Source organism: Nerophis lumbriciformis, linkage group LG09 (genome assembly GCF_033978685.3).
Source record: "Nerophis lumbriciformis linkage group LG09, RoL_Nlum_v2.1, whole genome shotgun sequence".
Lineage (NCBI taxonomy): Eukaryota > Metazoa > Chordata > Actinopteri > Syngnathiformes > Syngnathidae > Nerophis > Nerophis lumbriciformis.
Window position 1 is genome coordinate 19,276,701 of NC_084556.2, and position 16,142 is coordinate 19,292,842.

At 40.9% G+C, this 16,142-nt stretch overlaps 1 protein-coding gene across 2 annotated transcripts in view; it reads right to left on the reverse strand.

The window, feature by feature from the left end:
- Window positions 1–1,451: 1,451 nt before the first annotated feature.
- zbtb20 (zinc finger and BTB domain containing 20) overlaps window positions 1,452–16,142 on the reverse strand; it is a 37,236-nt gene continuing 22,545 nt past the window's right edge. The window contains exons 2-5 of one of the 2 annotated variants that reach the window (XM_061962372.2): window positions 8,472–8,542; window positions 8,219–8,356; window positions 5,417–6,937; window positions 1,452–3,345 (exon numbers count right to left, since the gene is read on the reverse strand). In XM_061962372.2, coding sequence (XP_061818356.1) covers window positions 2,783–3,345; window positions 5,417–6,917 — 2,064 coding nt within the window. In that variant the 5' untranslated portion in view covers window positions 6,918–6,937; window positions 8,219–8,356; window positions 8,472–8,542 and the 3' untranslated portion in view covers window positions 1,452–2,782. The remainder of the gene's footprint in view (window positions 3,346–5,416; window positions 6,938–8,218; window positions 8,357–8,471; window positions 8,543–16,142) is intronic. The other variant, XM_061962374.2, reaches the window with a different exon arrangement.

Genomic DNA, 16,142 nt, shown 5'->3' on the forward strand with positions numbered 1-16,142 from the left:
ACACACACACACACACACACACACAACGACACCCACTACAGGAATGAAAAGACACGACGGTGCACAAACCCACAGACACGTATTATCAAAGAAGCTGCATTCCATCACCTTCCCACAACCACCCAAAAGTTCTACTAGGACACGTATATCAGCTATGTTACACACACATACACACGATAAATGTATTATTATTAATAGCGTGATAACAGCTAATAGGTATTATCACTTCCACTTCCAAGTCAAGACAGAAGTTGCCGTTATTATTACTGTTCACTGTTTGGCTTGTAGGAAAAGTCTGTCTCAATGAAATTAATTATTGAGGAAATGACTCCAAAAGGATCAAAATAAAAAACATATATGAGCACACGTCTTAAATAAATGCTTGCAAGAAAATGGCACACGTACTGTACAAACAGCATATGTGTTGATATACTGTAACTGCAAGCAATAACAAAAGCCAAGAACCGCTGAATTACTTTAGAATTGAAACAAAGCTATGCTAATACACGTGAACTCGACAACCAAATGTTAGATTTTTTCTTTTAAAAAATCCTCTTTTCTAAAACTATATCTCTGTTAACAGTAGTGCACTTATTGGTTTAAGCAGTGCAACATATATGCAAGAAAATAATGCAGTCCGCTTATCAAGGTTTTTTATAAATGTTTTTTTCCGCCTTTAAAATTGAATAAAAGAAATGTGTGATTTTTTTTATCTGCAGCACTGTGAGCAGTTTTTTTTCTTTTTTTAGCAACACAACTACTAAAGGAGCAGTTGCACACAGTGTGTGTATATACTGTATGTATGTGTGTGTTTGTTTGTGTGTTCTATTCTGGTGAAAACAATAAAATCCAATGTGACGATGCATGAATGACATCCAAATTTAATCTGTACATGTGTGTCTACGTTTTTAAGGGGGAAAAAACAACAACACAGGAATGTATACTATCGTGTAGAAAGTTTACCCACAAGTTGTGGTGCATGTATATGTATGTGTGTGTGTGTGTGTGTGTATTGTGTATGTATGTGTATATATATATATATATATGTATATATATATATATATATGTGTATATATATATATATATATATATATATATATATATATACATACATTGTATATATATATATATATATATATATATATATACACATATATTTATATGTATACACAGTATATATATATATATATATAAATACATGTATAATATATATGTATATATATACATGTATAATATATATGTATATATATACATATATAAATACATGTATAATATATATGTATATATATACATGTATAATATATATGTATATATATACATATATAAATACATGAATAATATATATGTATTTATGCAACATGTATAATATATATATATATATATATATATATATATATATATATATATATATATATATATATATATATATATATATATATATATATATATATATATATATATATATATAAATATAAATATAAATAAGTGGGAGAGCTACTGGTGCTACTCTGTTGTTTCCTTTCATAATGTTGCAGGCTGAGAGCGATTGCATTTAGCTCCCATCACTAAAACAAAAAGTCCCAAACAGGTTCTAGTCTGCATTCGTGATGGCAATTATTTTCAAAACAAATTGAATTTCTCCCTCTCTTTAACACTGTTCTAATCAACAGCCAGCCTAAAGCCCCAAATCCATAATTGAAGCAGAAAACAAGAAACCATGTAGACTAATCAATAACAACAATAGTTGGGGAGACAAATATTTTTTTTTTTTTTTTTTAATTCTACAGCCCATAACAGTCGGATGTAAGTGGAGGAGCAGAAGAAAAATAATGGAGAGGGTTTAGTTACTGCTCTAACTGTGAATGGAAACAGGCTGGAGAAGAAAAAAATATCCAAAAAAGAAAAACAGATTTGTCTTTTGTGATTGGAGCAGCCTTAACAGTCTTTTAGGAGATTAGTGGCAGTGTTTGCTAATCACTTTAGATTTGTTTTTTTGTTTCGTTTTTTTGCATGTCTCACCAACAACAACAACCGCCTAATTTAGGAAACTAAACCGTCCAAAATGCAACTGTTACAAAACATAGCAAATCAGGAAGTGAAATTTGTACCTCATCAAAAGCTGCTTTAAAATCCCTTAATACCACAGGAATAAATAAAACCCAGTCACAAATTTACTACTCTCCTTTTTTTTAATTGTCTTTAGAAGGCAATCGTGCGGCGGTCAGTATTTTAGAGGGAATATGCAAGACCCACCCCAGATGATTTTTGTTGTTATTGTTGTTGCAAATTAAACCACAGTACGTTTGGACATCTATATCGTTTCCAAACTGGTCAGTATGGGTTCACAAGTGCCATTTTTAATGGCATCTCTCACTCACACACACATACACACACGCACGCACACACTGGGACACATGCAGATCCACACACAATGCACACGTGTATGCGCTCACACAGCTCTACACTAAAAGTGTGTTTGTGTGTATGTGTTTCTTTCGTAGGCCTTTCGGTAGTGTTCAACACATAAATCAGTATTTTTAGGAAATCATACATTTAGAGGCCTGTAGTTAGGATCCATCCAGTAGATCAATATCAAACTACTAAGCCTTAAGGCCACCATCTTTTTGTTTATTTAAAATAACAAAAAAGAATTTTTTTTTTTTTTTGGGAAACTTAATGTGCCAGTGTCTATACTCATTACTCTTCATACCTCAAAACAAGAAAAGGAAAATCTAGTGCCATTTTGTTTGTCATTCTTTTGGAGAAGTGTGTCTAGTTGTACTTATCCGTCAGAGACATGCATTCGCATGTGGTCGTTGAAGTGCTCCATTTGCTCGAACTTGACGGGGCAGACGGAACACATGTAGGTGGTCCCTTCTTGGCAGCTCGCCTCCGCGGCCACGCCCACTCCCGGCCCCACCACGGACACATCTCCCGCACCGCCGCTTACGGGCATGGCGAGGGCCACCACCCCGGCGCCGGGCTCGGGGACGGTCATGGGTAGAGTGATGGGAATGGAGACCGGGCAAGGGGGGCAGGTGACGCCGGCCAGCCCGGTGATTGCGTCGGCCAGCCCCGTGATGGCGCTGCCCGTGCTGTGCAGGGCCATGTGGCGCTCCAGCAGGGTTTTGTGGGAGAACTTCTTCTTGCAGATAGGGCACTCGTAGGATTTCTCGCCACGGTGCAGCCGCATGTGGACGTTGAGAGAGCTCTTCTGGGTGAAGCGCTTGTTGCAGATGCTGCACTGGTAGGCCCGCACCCCCGTGTGCGTCACCATGTGTTTGATTAAGTAATCCTTCAGGGAGAACGAGCGCCAGCAGATGCTGCACTGGTGGGGCTTCTCTCCTGCGTGGGCATGCAAGACAATCGGAAGACAGAGGACAAACAAGATTATCACAAAAGGACCGAGACAAGCGGTCACAAAGATGTCAAAACAACTATTTGAGCCGATTGAACCATCAGCCGAGAGAGAGAAAATAAAAACTCATGAATGTACCATTTTTTTTCCCATTCCTTATCTGAGGCTAAATCCGCTCCATCTGTTAATGGCATCAACAAACACATGGAGAAGCCAACGCCGGTCATTTACACAAATGTGCAGCACTGTGCATGTCGTCGCCACTAGGAGACAAACAGAAGGCGTCCGGTCCTCGTTTCATTAAAGAATATGAGCTCGTCAGCAGCTGACGATTGAAAGTTAAACGCTCCTGCTGACTTCATCTGGTGGACGCCTCAAGGCCACTGGCGGGCAATCACGGAGACGCGCTTTTTCTTTTTTTTTCTTTCTGCCAGACACTTGTGTCTAGACGTGCGTACGGAAATTGTGTTTGTTCTAGATTCTGTAACACTTAATCAGATAAATAACATTTTACAATATCAATTAAAGATGGAGCCTAGTAATATATCCTCCTGCGTCCTCCACATCTTTGTATGGCGGGGACAGTTAGGACAATTTCAAGGGTGACGACAGCTGCTTATGGGCGCGGGGGGGTTGGGGGGGTGAATGGGATTTTTTTATTTTTATGGGGCTTTTAATGTATTTGGGTTTAGCATAACGGGGCTATTTGTTGTTTCCAAATGTGTCACTCTGACAAAAACAACTACCGAGGACGCTGCACTGTAAAAATTCACCTGGATTTCACAGCATTTATTCACAGTAAAAATACTGTAATCAAAAATGGACTGTAACATTACAACCTATGACTGTAAAAATGACGATATCTTATATTTCACTGCAATTACCTGTTATTTACATTACAATACAGTAATCATAGTCCTCTGTAATGTCACAACAAATTACTGCAAATTCAAACTGATTTGTCTCGTATATGTTGTCCACTCTTGTACAGTAAAAATAGGTATTCTTTTTAACCGAGAGAGTAATTAACTATAACATTACAGTTGTGAACTTACAGCATATGGTTGTAATTTTGTTGTAAATAATTATAAAATTACAATTGTGAAGTTACAGCATAGAGTTGTCATTTTATTGTAATTAATTATACAATTACAATTGTGAAATTACAGCATATAGTTGTAATTTTATTGTAATTAATTATACAATTGCAATTGTGAAGTTACAGCATATATGTGTAACTTTATTGTAATTAACCGTAAAATCACAGGTCTGCAGTTACAGTGAATTGCCGCAAATGTTCCCTAAATTTAATGCAATTATTAGCCAGTAATTTGTGGTGAATTTACACCTTTTTTTTTTTACAGTGTGGTTCTCAGGAGGATATTACAAGTGCTTTAAAATAAGTATAAAATTTTTTGAAGAAGTCACCGGAGCAGACTAAATTTGGCTCTAACCATAAGCAGAATGTTATTTGGAAAATCCTAGTCTTCACTCGCCACATCGCACTTTAAATAAATGGGATTTTTTTTAAAGCGTATACTAAAAAAATGTTGGTCCTAAATAAAGTATTTTTAGGCATAAATCCAGCAAAATTAACTATAAATATTACTACTACAGTAGTATTGGCCACTAAAGAAGACCAAACCAATTAGAGCACACTCTGGCCACTGACTGGTTCAGCCTCAGGCAGCATTACTATATTGGATTAAAATATTGTGAAGGTGACTAAATGGTGTTATTTCATGTTTAGAGGGCTCTCATTATGTTAAAAAAAATTATTTAGAAGGTCGTCAACAGTTTTTTTATGAAAATGTTTAATTTATAAATGATAAATAAGGATTCCAACTTCGCGGAAATGTCTGTAACCAATTAACAGCGATAGAAGAGGGACGCCTATATTAAATAAATTGCTTAAAAGTTTTTTGGCCAAGTGCTAGATAGTAATACGGTCAATAAAAGTGGGCGTAATTGTACGACTAATGTTTCCAATAATCAGCGTAGGCAAAATTCAGAAAAAAATGTATTGGCAAGTCATGTATTAAAAAAAAAGTGACTTACCGGTATGCACAAACATGTGTTTGACGTAGTTCTGTTTTGCAGTAAAGGTTTTACAGCAGAGGGTGCATGCATAGGGCTTCTTCTCCCCCTGACTCATTGCTCCGGCGGACTGCTGCGACTGGGCGGACCCCGGCGGAACAGCCATGGCGTTGGGGAACGATGACATGGCGGTGGGCACCGTTACAAACTGGGCCTGCTGTTGGCCGGAAAGGTAAAGGAAAGACTTGTTGTCTCTGGCCGGCTGCGGGGGGAAGAGTGTGGGCAAGAAGGTGCTCCCGACGCCGCCGATCAATTGGGAATTGCTGGTCATGGCGTGCGGCATCCTCAGATTGCTGGTGTGCGTCTCGACCGGCCGCAGGTAATGCGGCGTGCTGGACAGGGAGTGGGACATGATGGGGTTGGGCAGTGGGTGCATCATGCTACTGTCACTAGTGCTGTGGCCGCCGTGGCCCTCATCGGGCTCTTGCGATTGCTCCGGGGACGAGTCGTTAACCTCAATATGCACCGGACCCAAATTCCCTTGGTGGCCTTCGCCCGGCCCCTCCCGGTTAAAGCCACTCAGGTAGGGCTGCTGCTCCATGGCATCTGGCTCGGTACTGATGGAGGAGCTGACCCCTGAGTCGAAACTCTCCACTTTGGACTCGCTCTCAGCGTGCTCGGTCTCATCCTGGCAGTCGCCTGTGTTGTTGTAGCAGCTGTACTCGTCGTCGGCCTCCTGCTTGATGTGCATCCCGCCTGTTTGCAGGCGCACCGGGCGGGGTTGCTTGCGGCAGTGAGTGGTGGACTCGGCCGTGGAGATGAAGCGGTCCACCGGCTGGGTTCTGTCCTGGATACGGTTCATCCAGGGGGGATCCTGCGACTGCTGGTCCTTCTGAGCGCCGACACTCGGGTCGTAATTTGTCGCCATGGGGTTGATGTAATGGGGGCGGTCGCGGGTACCGTTGGAGATGCCGGTGTAGGAGTAGAGAGACGTGTACGGCCGATCCATGTTCTGCTGGGTTGTGCCTTGCATACAGCCCGACTCGGCATCGCTGCTGGGCCCGGAGGTGCCAGACTCCGGCGTGCCACGGGGGGTGTCCTGACCAGAGTCTCCCGGTATAACGGGGAAGCCTCCTGGGCCGGCCAGGCCCACATTCTGCGACACGATTCGGGTACACTCATCGATGACGGTCTTGATCTGCAAGATGCTGGCAGCGGTTAAGATCTGCAGGGCCTCTGACTGAGACACTCGCAGAATCCCGCTGTACATAAAGTCAATCAACTTTTGGATGGATTGCACCGAGACCACAGAGGGGATCTCAATGTCGCTGTAGCCCAAAAGCAGCTTGTCCTGAAAGAAGGGGCTTCCAGCGGCCAGCACGCAGCGGTGAGCTCGCAGCATACTTCCATGGATCCGGACGGTCACATCACAGAAGTGCCCACGGTTGCGCTGCTCATTGAGGGTCTCAAGTACAGAATTGCTGAAGTTGTGGAGATTGATGTTATGAATGCGCTCGGTCATCCCCTTGCAACTGATGTGACCTGAAATCGGGGGCAGCAACACACCTCGTTTAGAGAGACGCTGCATTATTCAGCCACGTTAGCCACACTGCACTTGGCACACTTGCACTGATATCACGTCGGCATCGCTGACGTGCAATAAGTATCAACGCTCAGCGTCATAGTCATGCATCACAACTACTGCATTGGCGGCTAAAGGTAAGATTAAACAATCATTGTAGCACAAGGGACACAGTTTAAATATATCATATTAACACTAAAAATATATATATATGTTTATTCCTAGTTTTAAAAACAACTGAGCTATAAATAAGTGTATCGTATCTTCGAACTACTTTACATTATCACAGCATTATGCAGTGTGATGCCAAGTCTGTATCAGAAATGTCACCTTTCCAAAGATTTGATTGACACTCGGAAAAGGTCACAAGCTAGTCATTGTTGGGGTTGCACAATATTAGATGCACCCTCTTGAAAGGATGCCGTTACAACCACAATGGCAATAGAAAAAATAAGCTTTGTTATTAACATTATTATTAGGGAAACATTTCTTCTATTGGATATCATTACATTGTGCGGGTGTATGCAATTTTAGTAAGTAAACACAATTAAAATATTAATAATAAAAATAGTGGTGGTGAAGTAATTTTTTTCCACACCTGAATTTTTAACTGTCGTTCCAATAATTACAAAAATCCACAGGGAAATAACATGTTTTCTGAATCTCCTTTAGTGGCCAGTGGGTGGCGCCCTATGCTCAGAGGACAAGACGACTCTTTTGTCGGTCATGTGCTCACTAGGATGGCGCTTCCAAAACTCAAGAAAAGAAAACACACTGGTAAGTGTGCTTGGATTATTAAGAATGCTTTTTTGCAGTTTGGCTATACAATTTATTTTAAATTGCATATGCAGTAACGTGAATTAACTGTAAAAAAAAATAAAAATAAATAAGTGCTTTCATGCAATAGAATTAATTCATTTTCACCATGATGGAGCATGCATTGTATACCAAATACAATCTTTTAAAGAAATTCAGCCTGTGAAATGCAACATATAAAATAAAGTTCAAAATTAAATTTGGGTAAAACATTACGCTGAAAAAAACAAAAAAATAAAAAAAAAGCTCTTAAGAATTGCTTTAAATTTGCCATGCACTAGCACAATCTAAAGGACAAAATTACTATCTAATAATATTGCTACTTGCAAACAGCTTATTATGCAGGATTTCAATCTAATAACATTTCTATTTGCAAAGAGAGCGTATAAATGCAGGATTTGAAGTATTCTGTAAAATCTACTCACAGTTAGATGACGCTGTGTTTCCGAGATGCTAGTGTGGCTGGTGATAAAGTGCGGGTCAAGCGTCAGGAGATGGCTTAGCGGAGGCCGGGCGCTAGGCAAGGCTGTCAGTCCTCTTCTCTTCCCAAATCATGTGTTGCTCTGCCAAAGTGTTCGCAGGGGAGAGAAGAAGAAGAAAAAAAAGACAAAGACAAATCTTTAGATCACATCGATATTGCCACTCCCTTGATGGACCCGAAGCAACATGAATGTCTACCTCCGACATGCTGCAACAGATGTGTGAAGAGTTTTCCACGCCAGCTTAAAGCCCCAAAAAAATGGACGGTCCTGTGTGCAATTCCAGAACAAAACATATATTGGTATCGGGAAAAATGCTCTTCTCTCAACAGTTATCTGAGTCACCGGGCAACAAAACCACACCCTTATAAAAAATTATCTTGATTCTACATGAATTAATGCACTCTGTGTGTGTGTGTGTGTGTGTGTGTGTGTGTGTGTGTGTGTGTGTGTGTATGAGTGTGTGTGCGCTTTTTCTTTTTTTTGTGTGTCGTCTCCAAAAGCTCAAACAACACAAAGACGTCCCGCGGTTCTTACATGTTGTAATACAATTTAAAAAATATATTAAACACACAAGACATTCATTGCAAAACACAACCACGGGCATTCAGTGCCGTCAAGCATGTGATCGGCTGCTTTTGGTGATTCTAAGACAAGCTTTTTTAAACAGGAGCTATTAAACTGTACGTGCACGGTCGTCTGCTGAAGTTTGGACACAAAAGCCGTGTCAAAAAGAAAAAAGAAAAAAAAAAAGGCAGACCACATGGAGTGAAATGGTGTCATTTCAGGTCACACATCCTACTATACTAGAGTGGGAAAAACATTTGAACCAGTGTAAAATTTCTTTCTCTCTGTCAAATTTACTCACAATAAATTATACTGCTTTTTCAATTTTCTGATTAACGCCGGCAAAAGCAAGAGAAGTCTGCCCTTCTCGACACACCATCCTCGCTTTGAAACCAGTTAAAACCCGCAGATGGAAAGTATCCAGCTTAACTCATATGACCTCTGTACTGAGCCAGTCATAAGCGTGTCAAATACCTTTGTCATTTTTAGAATGTGTGCCAAACACTGTGACTAAAACCCTGAAAAAGTAGTTGATGTATTTTTTTTTGCTATTTTTTTAATGTATATTTTTTCACGTAATAATGGTGTGTTAATTGGAGCTGGTTGATCACTTGATAATGAGAAGAACCACCTTTGGACATACATTAGAGATAGAGAATAGGCAAAAAGAAAAATAGGTCATAAATATATAACTTTGTGATGCACATTTCAGCAGGTTTAAGATAATAAGCGGAAATGTAAAATAATTGTAAAATGAATAGACAACCGGTGCAGTGCTGAAAGCAAAGGTGTAATTTGCTCTTTTTCAAGTACCCATTAAAACCCTGGCGGCTTCGTTTTGGGTTAATTGTACTGACAATAGAATCTTTTAACTGAAGATAGGTGGAAGGGAGTTGGAATAATATAGGCGTGATGAAAAGTATAAATTGAGCTTTTTTTGGGGGGTTGACAGAATTGTTTTTACATTTTTATTACAGCGGACATTGTATGGACGATTGACCCAACAATGAGCAATGTCTTTTTTGGGGGGGAGGCGATTGAGGGTAATTTAGGCCATCACTGTATGCAATTAATGTCCTTGGGGCAGTTTGTCATCCAAACTGAGTAATTTGGGTATCATCTGCATTAAAACGGAAACTTTAAAGAGATTTCCCAGTGGCAGCACGCAAATGTTAAAGAAAACTGGGTCAAGTACAAAACCCTGAGGAGCCAAACACCACAGCCTGAAAGCAGAAGTCCTGGACTTGGGCGTTCTAACCATACAATCCAGTCTGGAACAGGCATAAGCCACAACCACTAGTGGGGGCCAAATGATTATGGCAACAGGTCACTTCAGTAGCTGATCATCAACGTAGTGGTTGTGCTCTGCAGGTGTTTGCTTGTTCTATTTTGATGGACTGAACTGCCTCATGGATACAATTGTACTTTGACTCTGCTAAACTTCTATTCAGCAGTGAGCCAACATTGGTTCCAGATCAATCTGACCAATATAAGTCTATGAGCACAAACTGATGAAGCTTAATCATCTTCTAAGACAAACCAAACAACTCCAGTTGCGATCGATTGAATGCCCTGAGATTACAAATCTTTATATAACTCGTAAAATATAGATAACACATAATTTCTTAATATCTAATTATAAACGTACTTGAACTGCATTTGTGTTGATTGTGTCTTATGCACACACTCAACTTCCCATAGCCAAATCCACTTCTGGTCGCCAAGAGTAATATACAGTATAGACGCTGTTAATTGGTTCTGGGTCCAACCGTGGTAAAGTAATTTCCGTAAAGAAGGTATTATTATTTAAAAATTGAATATTTTCATAGCTAAAGCATTAAAAACAGTCTACCGTTTATAACATTAAGAAAGCCCTCCAGACATGAAGTAACACCCACATAGTCACCTTTGCAAGCCGCAAACTTCAAAGCCCGATTACAATACTCACAAGGCTGCAATCAGCCCGATAGCGAGTAATATCAAAGATGAAAACGGGGCCCACACACAAAATCTTGGTAAGGGCCACAAAAAGACTAGGGTCTGGAAGGTTACAATAACACTTGCAGTATTCAAAGGTCTGAGTGGGAACTGACAATGGTGACTTGAAAAGGACATATTTGAGCAGAATGAATTTCGACAATTAGCCAGCTCGGTTTAAAAGTCCCCTTACTAATGTCTTGAAATAGCTCGCAAACGAAATGCTGGAAACTAAAAAAAAAAGTGCAACTTGTGTTCTCAGCTAACTTGTGTCACTGGATATTTCGATTAGACTCAGTCAGATGAAAAACCAACAGAAAAACTGCTTTAAAACGGAATAACAACCATGCATGTGCCAAAACTCTATTTGCCATCACCATGGTAAATATTATTTGTCAGGCAAGCCTGTTGCCACGGGCGCTACGGTTAGGCAGTGCAAACACACTGTACATATATCTGCCTTTCTCGCCCTCCATCCTCGCCCATGCAGACATGGAAATCCACCTGCCTCAGGGGTAGGTTGAGGTGAATGGCGCCAACAAAAGGGAGCGGGCCAAGGGAGGCAGGCTTCACTTGCCCAGACTGCCACTCACCAACAGTGATTCCGTTTTAGCCGTGACACAGTGGGTGAGCAGCAGCCAGCGCCTACCTGCAGTGAATTCTAATCAGCCCAGGGGTCTGCCTCACAACCCCCCTCCCTCTCTCCCGTACCCTTCCTCGCACTAAAGGGCCTGATGATCCTTCAAAATTAATTAGATCCTCGTAGGAGGCAGCCATTTTCTTTCCACATCCGCACGCTCCACCAAAACCCCAAATTTCCCAAACAAATTTGGGCGGCCCATTCCCCAACCCTTTCTCTGTGTCTCTACCTGTTTCCTGTTTCATCATCCCTCTCGCCGCCTTCCCCCTCCATCTGTCTGTCGTCCTGTCTGTAACAATCACCCACCACTCCTCTCCTCTCCTCTCTTAGCACCCACCCCGCCCCTCGCTGGCTGCTTCCATGCTCCCAGCTCTGTGTCTGCCTCTGTGGAGTTTGCTGTCAATAAATCCCCAGAGGTCAGTTTGTCTGCTGGAAATCAGACACAATGCTCCAGACCGCCAATGCGATGCTGCAACCGCCACAACAAAGACTGAGGAGGGCTCAGGGGTGGAGAGAAAGGAGGGGAAGGGTGGTAGAGGGGGCTCAAAAAAATAAAATAAAAAGCCTCCACCGTGCAGCCAGCCAGACTCCAGGTTAATCAGCTGCCTGTATTACGTGACAAGCTCATGAAATATGCTGCATCAAATTGGACATCAGTTAATAAGGAGGTGGCGGCAGGGAGGGCGGGGGACCGGGGTGTAGTGGCGAGACTGGGGGATGGGGGTTGAGAACACAAGACACAAGAGGCACGCGTATAAAAGGAGCAGTATCAGCCATGTGAATAATATAGATCTTGAATATGCTAATAGTGCTTACAGCACACATTCAGGGCCCTTTGCTACATTTGCCACATTTACATCTGGAGACAAAAGGCCACGGAGCATTGTGGACCGGCGCACGTGCAAACAATATCTATGGGAGCCAGTGAGAAAACAATTGTTTTGTTTGAAGCTGCGACTGATTGATGAACACCATCCGGCGCTGTAATGATTTATTTTAAAACGGGGGGTATGGCTGGCATGCGCGGATATGTGTCGACTTTAATTAGGCGCCACAATGTAAACGCTGAAGCGAGAACAATGGCGAATGAAACGGTGTTGATCAGACAGGTTGGAAATAAGCTCAATGGAGGAGGTCTCGTGTTCCTCTCCTCTCTCTCACCGAGCCGCTCATCAAAGTATGAAAGAATTCATTAAGTGTTCGCCCATATTGCGCGGTGCGATTAACAGGTGAGGCGTTGCACGGCGTCGAGGTAACAGTTGCTGCTAAGGAAACATTTTTTTGGTGACTTTGTTTGGAATATGCGAGCCATAACACGAGCTCAGCGATTTAATGTTTTTCAAGTGAGTCACGATGTCTTGTGATCATTATGGAATGTTTGAATTACATTTGGTTCCTTAGAATCCACTCAACAGACCCTGTTGATAACTTTGAACTGGCTAAAGTAATGTGCATTCCTCCTTTTGGAAACGCAAGAGCATGAATGTTTTCTTGGCAATGCCTTCTTGCTTAGTCACTCAAATGTAAAGTAACAAAGTGCCTCAACGTTTCACTGCCTGGATTTCTTGAATAACTCTTGTTTGGTGAACTAAAGTGAGCTAATAAGTAAGTTAGGAATGAATAATAACACAGAAGATGAATGTGTTAAGACTTTCAGTCCAACAACAGCGGGAGGAAAAAAAAAGCATTAAAATGTGGTGAAATGAAATAAATCCCTGCAGGGAACAACATGCAACACTGCAAAAGCATTGTACAAGTGCAGGACAGTCTAAATATTTTTTTTGACAGGACAGCTTGCATAACTTTCTGTCAAAAACACACCCACCACCACCCGTTAACCATAGCAGATCCTTTGTCCAGTTACAGATGGGAGCAAAATCTACACAAAATCTTCTCTCGCTCTTTATTTCTTTTTTTCTCAGGCAAAGTATTCCATTCTATGGCAACATGTCACACTGCAGGCACTCGTTAAATACAGAAAAAAAGAATGCGTCTATGAGCCGCACTTTAGTTAAAGAGCATTTGACCAAAAACAAGCATCTGACGACTCCCATGATTGCCTCCCAACGTCCTGGAAAGTACTAGTAAAGTGGGAAAACAAGTTGACTTTATATGCTTATTTGTGTTTCAATGTATCCATTAAACCATATCCAAATGTTTATACAATCTGCAAAGTATGTAAAAAAAAAACCCGTTTAAACATCACAAAATGCCACAAATTCAGTCAGCCAATTTGAATATTGCGCTCTGAATACCTTTGGCTATTTTCGGAGATTGACATCACAGTAGTAACGCTTCTACATTCTGACCATGTCATTAGATCAGTCATACTGGAAATACGCTAAAATTGAAAATATACGTGTTGTTTATCATTCACAATGCTTATATAAGACAAGAACACATATGCTTGGCTTTTTTATGCATTTGAAATCCTAAATAATCCCACAATTTATTCAACAGATTGAGGGTCCTCTGTTACGCTCATTATACTCTCTCTAAAAACATCCAGAAACTGCCAACGATACGCCATTTACATGTCGTGACCTGAAAAATAACCAAATATGAGTGATATTGTTATTATAAGCGCCAACGCAGACGGCCTATTTTAGCGGCGCATTGATAGCAGTGAGCTAATGCTAGCTTACACAGCTATTGTTGGCACACTGAGCCGACGGCTGCTTCTGCTTCGTCTCAAACTTGCCAAAAGTAAATTCCATCCATCCATTTTCTACCGCTTGTCCCTTACGGCAGTGGTCCGCAACCACCGGGCCGCGGCCCGGTACCGGTCCGTGTACCGATTGGTACCGGGCCGCACAAGAAAGAAAAAAAAAATATATATATATATTATTATTATTTTATTTTAATTAAATCAACATAAAAACACAATATATACATTATATATCAATATAGATCAATACAGTTTGCAGGGATACAGTCCGTAAGCATACATGATTGTATTTCTTTAAGACCAAAAAAAAACAAAAAACCATACCCCCCCGGTCCGTGGGACAAATTTTCAAGCGTTGACCGGTCCGCAGCTACAAAAAGGTTGGGGACCACTGCCTTACGGGGTCAAGGGAGATGCTGGAGCCTATAATTTCTAAATTATAATTCATGCATCTCTCACCTGGCAGTTTTCAAATGTGGCCATGGTCTGACAGGCTGGTCGACTTTCATATCCCCCGAGATGGCGAAATAGACCCCACAAGACGTTTCCTGCAGGAACTTTTTTTAACTCTTCGTGAGGATTGCGATTGAATCTAAATCTAAACGGTATTATGTGAGCGTCCCGTCGGTCCGCATCCCAGCAAGAGTGGAAATATTACAGTAAGTGTTTGTTTTTATTAGTTTGTATGTTTAGCACCGAGCAACGCTGAGGACACTAGTGTCACAATTAAACTGCATCTATCACTCGGCTTCTAAAGCAGCCCAAGTACTTTGTAAAGTACTTGGGCTGCAATGATACAGCCATTAAATCCATGAATTCAATTTAAAAAGAGATTCAATATGTATTCTGTTGCTTTGATTGATCCTTTAATTTATAAAATCTAGACCCATGGAGTGCCCGGTACTTTAAATATGCTGACATAGTTTCTACATAGCCGCTGCAAAAAAAAATATATATATACATATATACATATACATATACATATATATATATATATATATATATTCACATTAAAATATATATAAATACATGTATAATGGACAAGCGGTAGAAAATGATTGGATGGATGGACATGGATAAATATACATATATATATATATATATATATATATATATATATATACCAATAGGTGGCGACTTGTCCAGGGTCGCGGTAGAGGATGGATGGATACTAATAGGCAGCACGGTGAAACAGGGGTTACTGCATGTGCCTCACAATACAAAGGTCCTGGGTTCGATCCCCGGGCTCGCGGTATTTCTATGTGAAGTTTGCATGTTCTCCCCGTGACTGCGTGGGTTCCCTCCGGGTAATCCGACTTTCTCCCACCTTCAAAGACATGCACCTGGGGATAGGTTAATGGGCAACACTAAATTGGCCTGAGTGTGTGAATGTGAATGTGAATGTGAGTGTGAATGTTGTCTGTTGACTGGCGACTTGTCCAGGGTGTACCCCGCCTATCGTCTGAATGCAGCAAAGATAGGCTCCAGCACCCCCTGCAACTCCAAAAGGGACCAGCGGTAGAAAATGGATGGATGGATGGATATATACCAATATTTTGGTATACAATTCTGTCTCCACACTGTTTCGCCTTGCAAGTGTGCGTGTGTGTTGACTAAACATGCGCCTTTGCTCGTATTAACAGCAATGAGCATGCCGACATGTTGGTAAAAAAAGTACCTGTATTTTTCAGAAGCAGTATAGTACCGCTTTTAATTCATTAGTACCGCGGTATTGATTAACCCTGATGATGATGATGATAATGATGATGATGAATATTTGTATCAAGTATGTTACAGTCAGTTCCATAACATACATGTAGTACATAATATACATACATATAGCTAGAGAACAATCTGGTGCTCAACAACAATATTATTATTGTTGTTTCACAAAACAACAATATTAAACATACTGTATCTCAAAAGAGTAATGGAAAGAAGTATAAACTTTTTTGCACCTTTTTTCCATAGTTAAACCTTAACTAATAACCTCCGGTTTCCTCTGGACTGCATTTAAC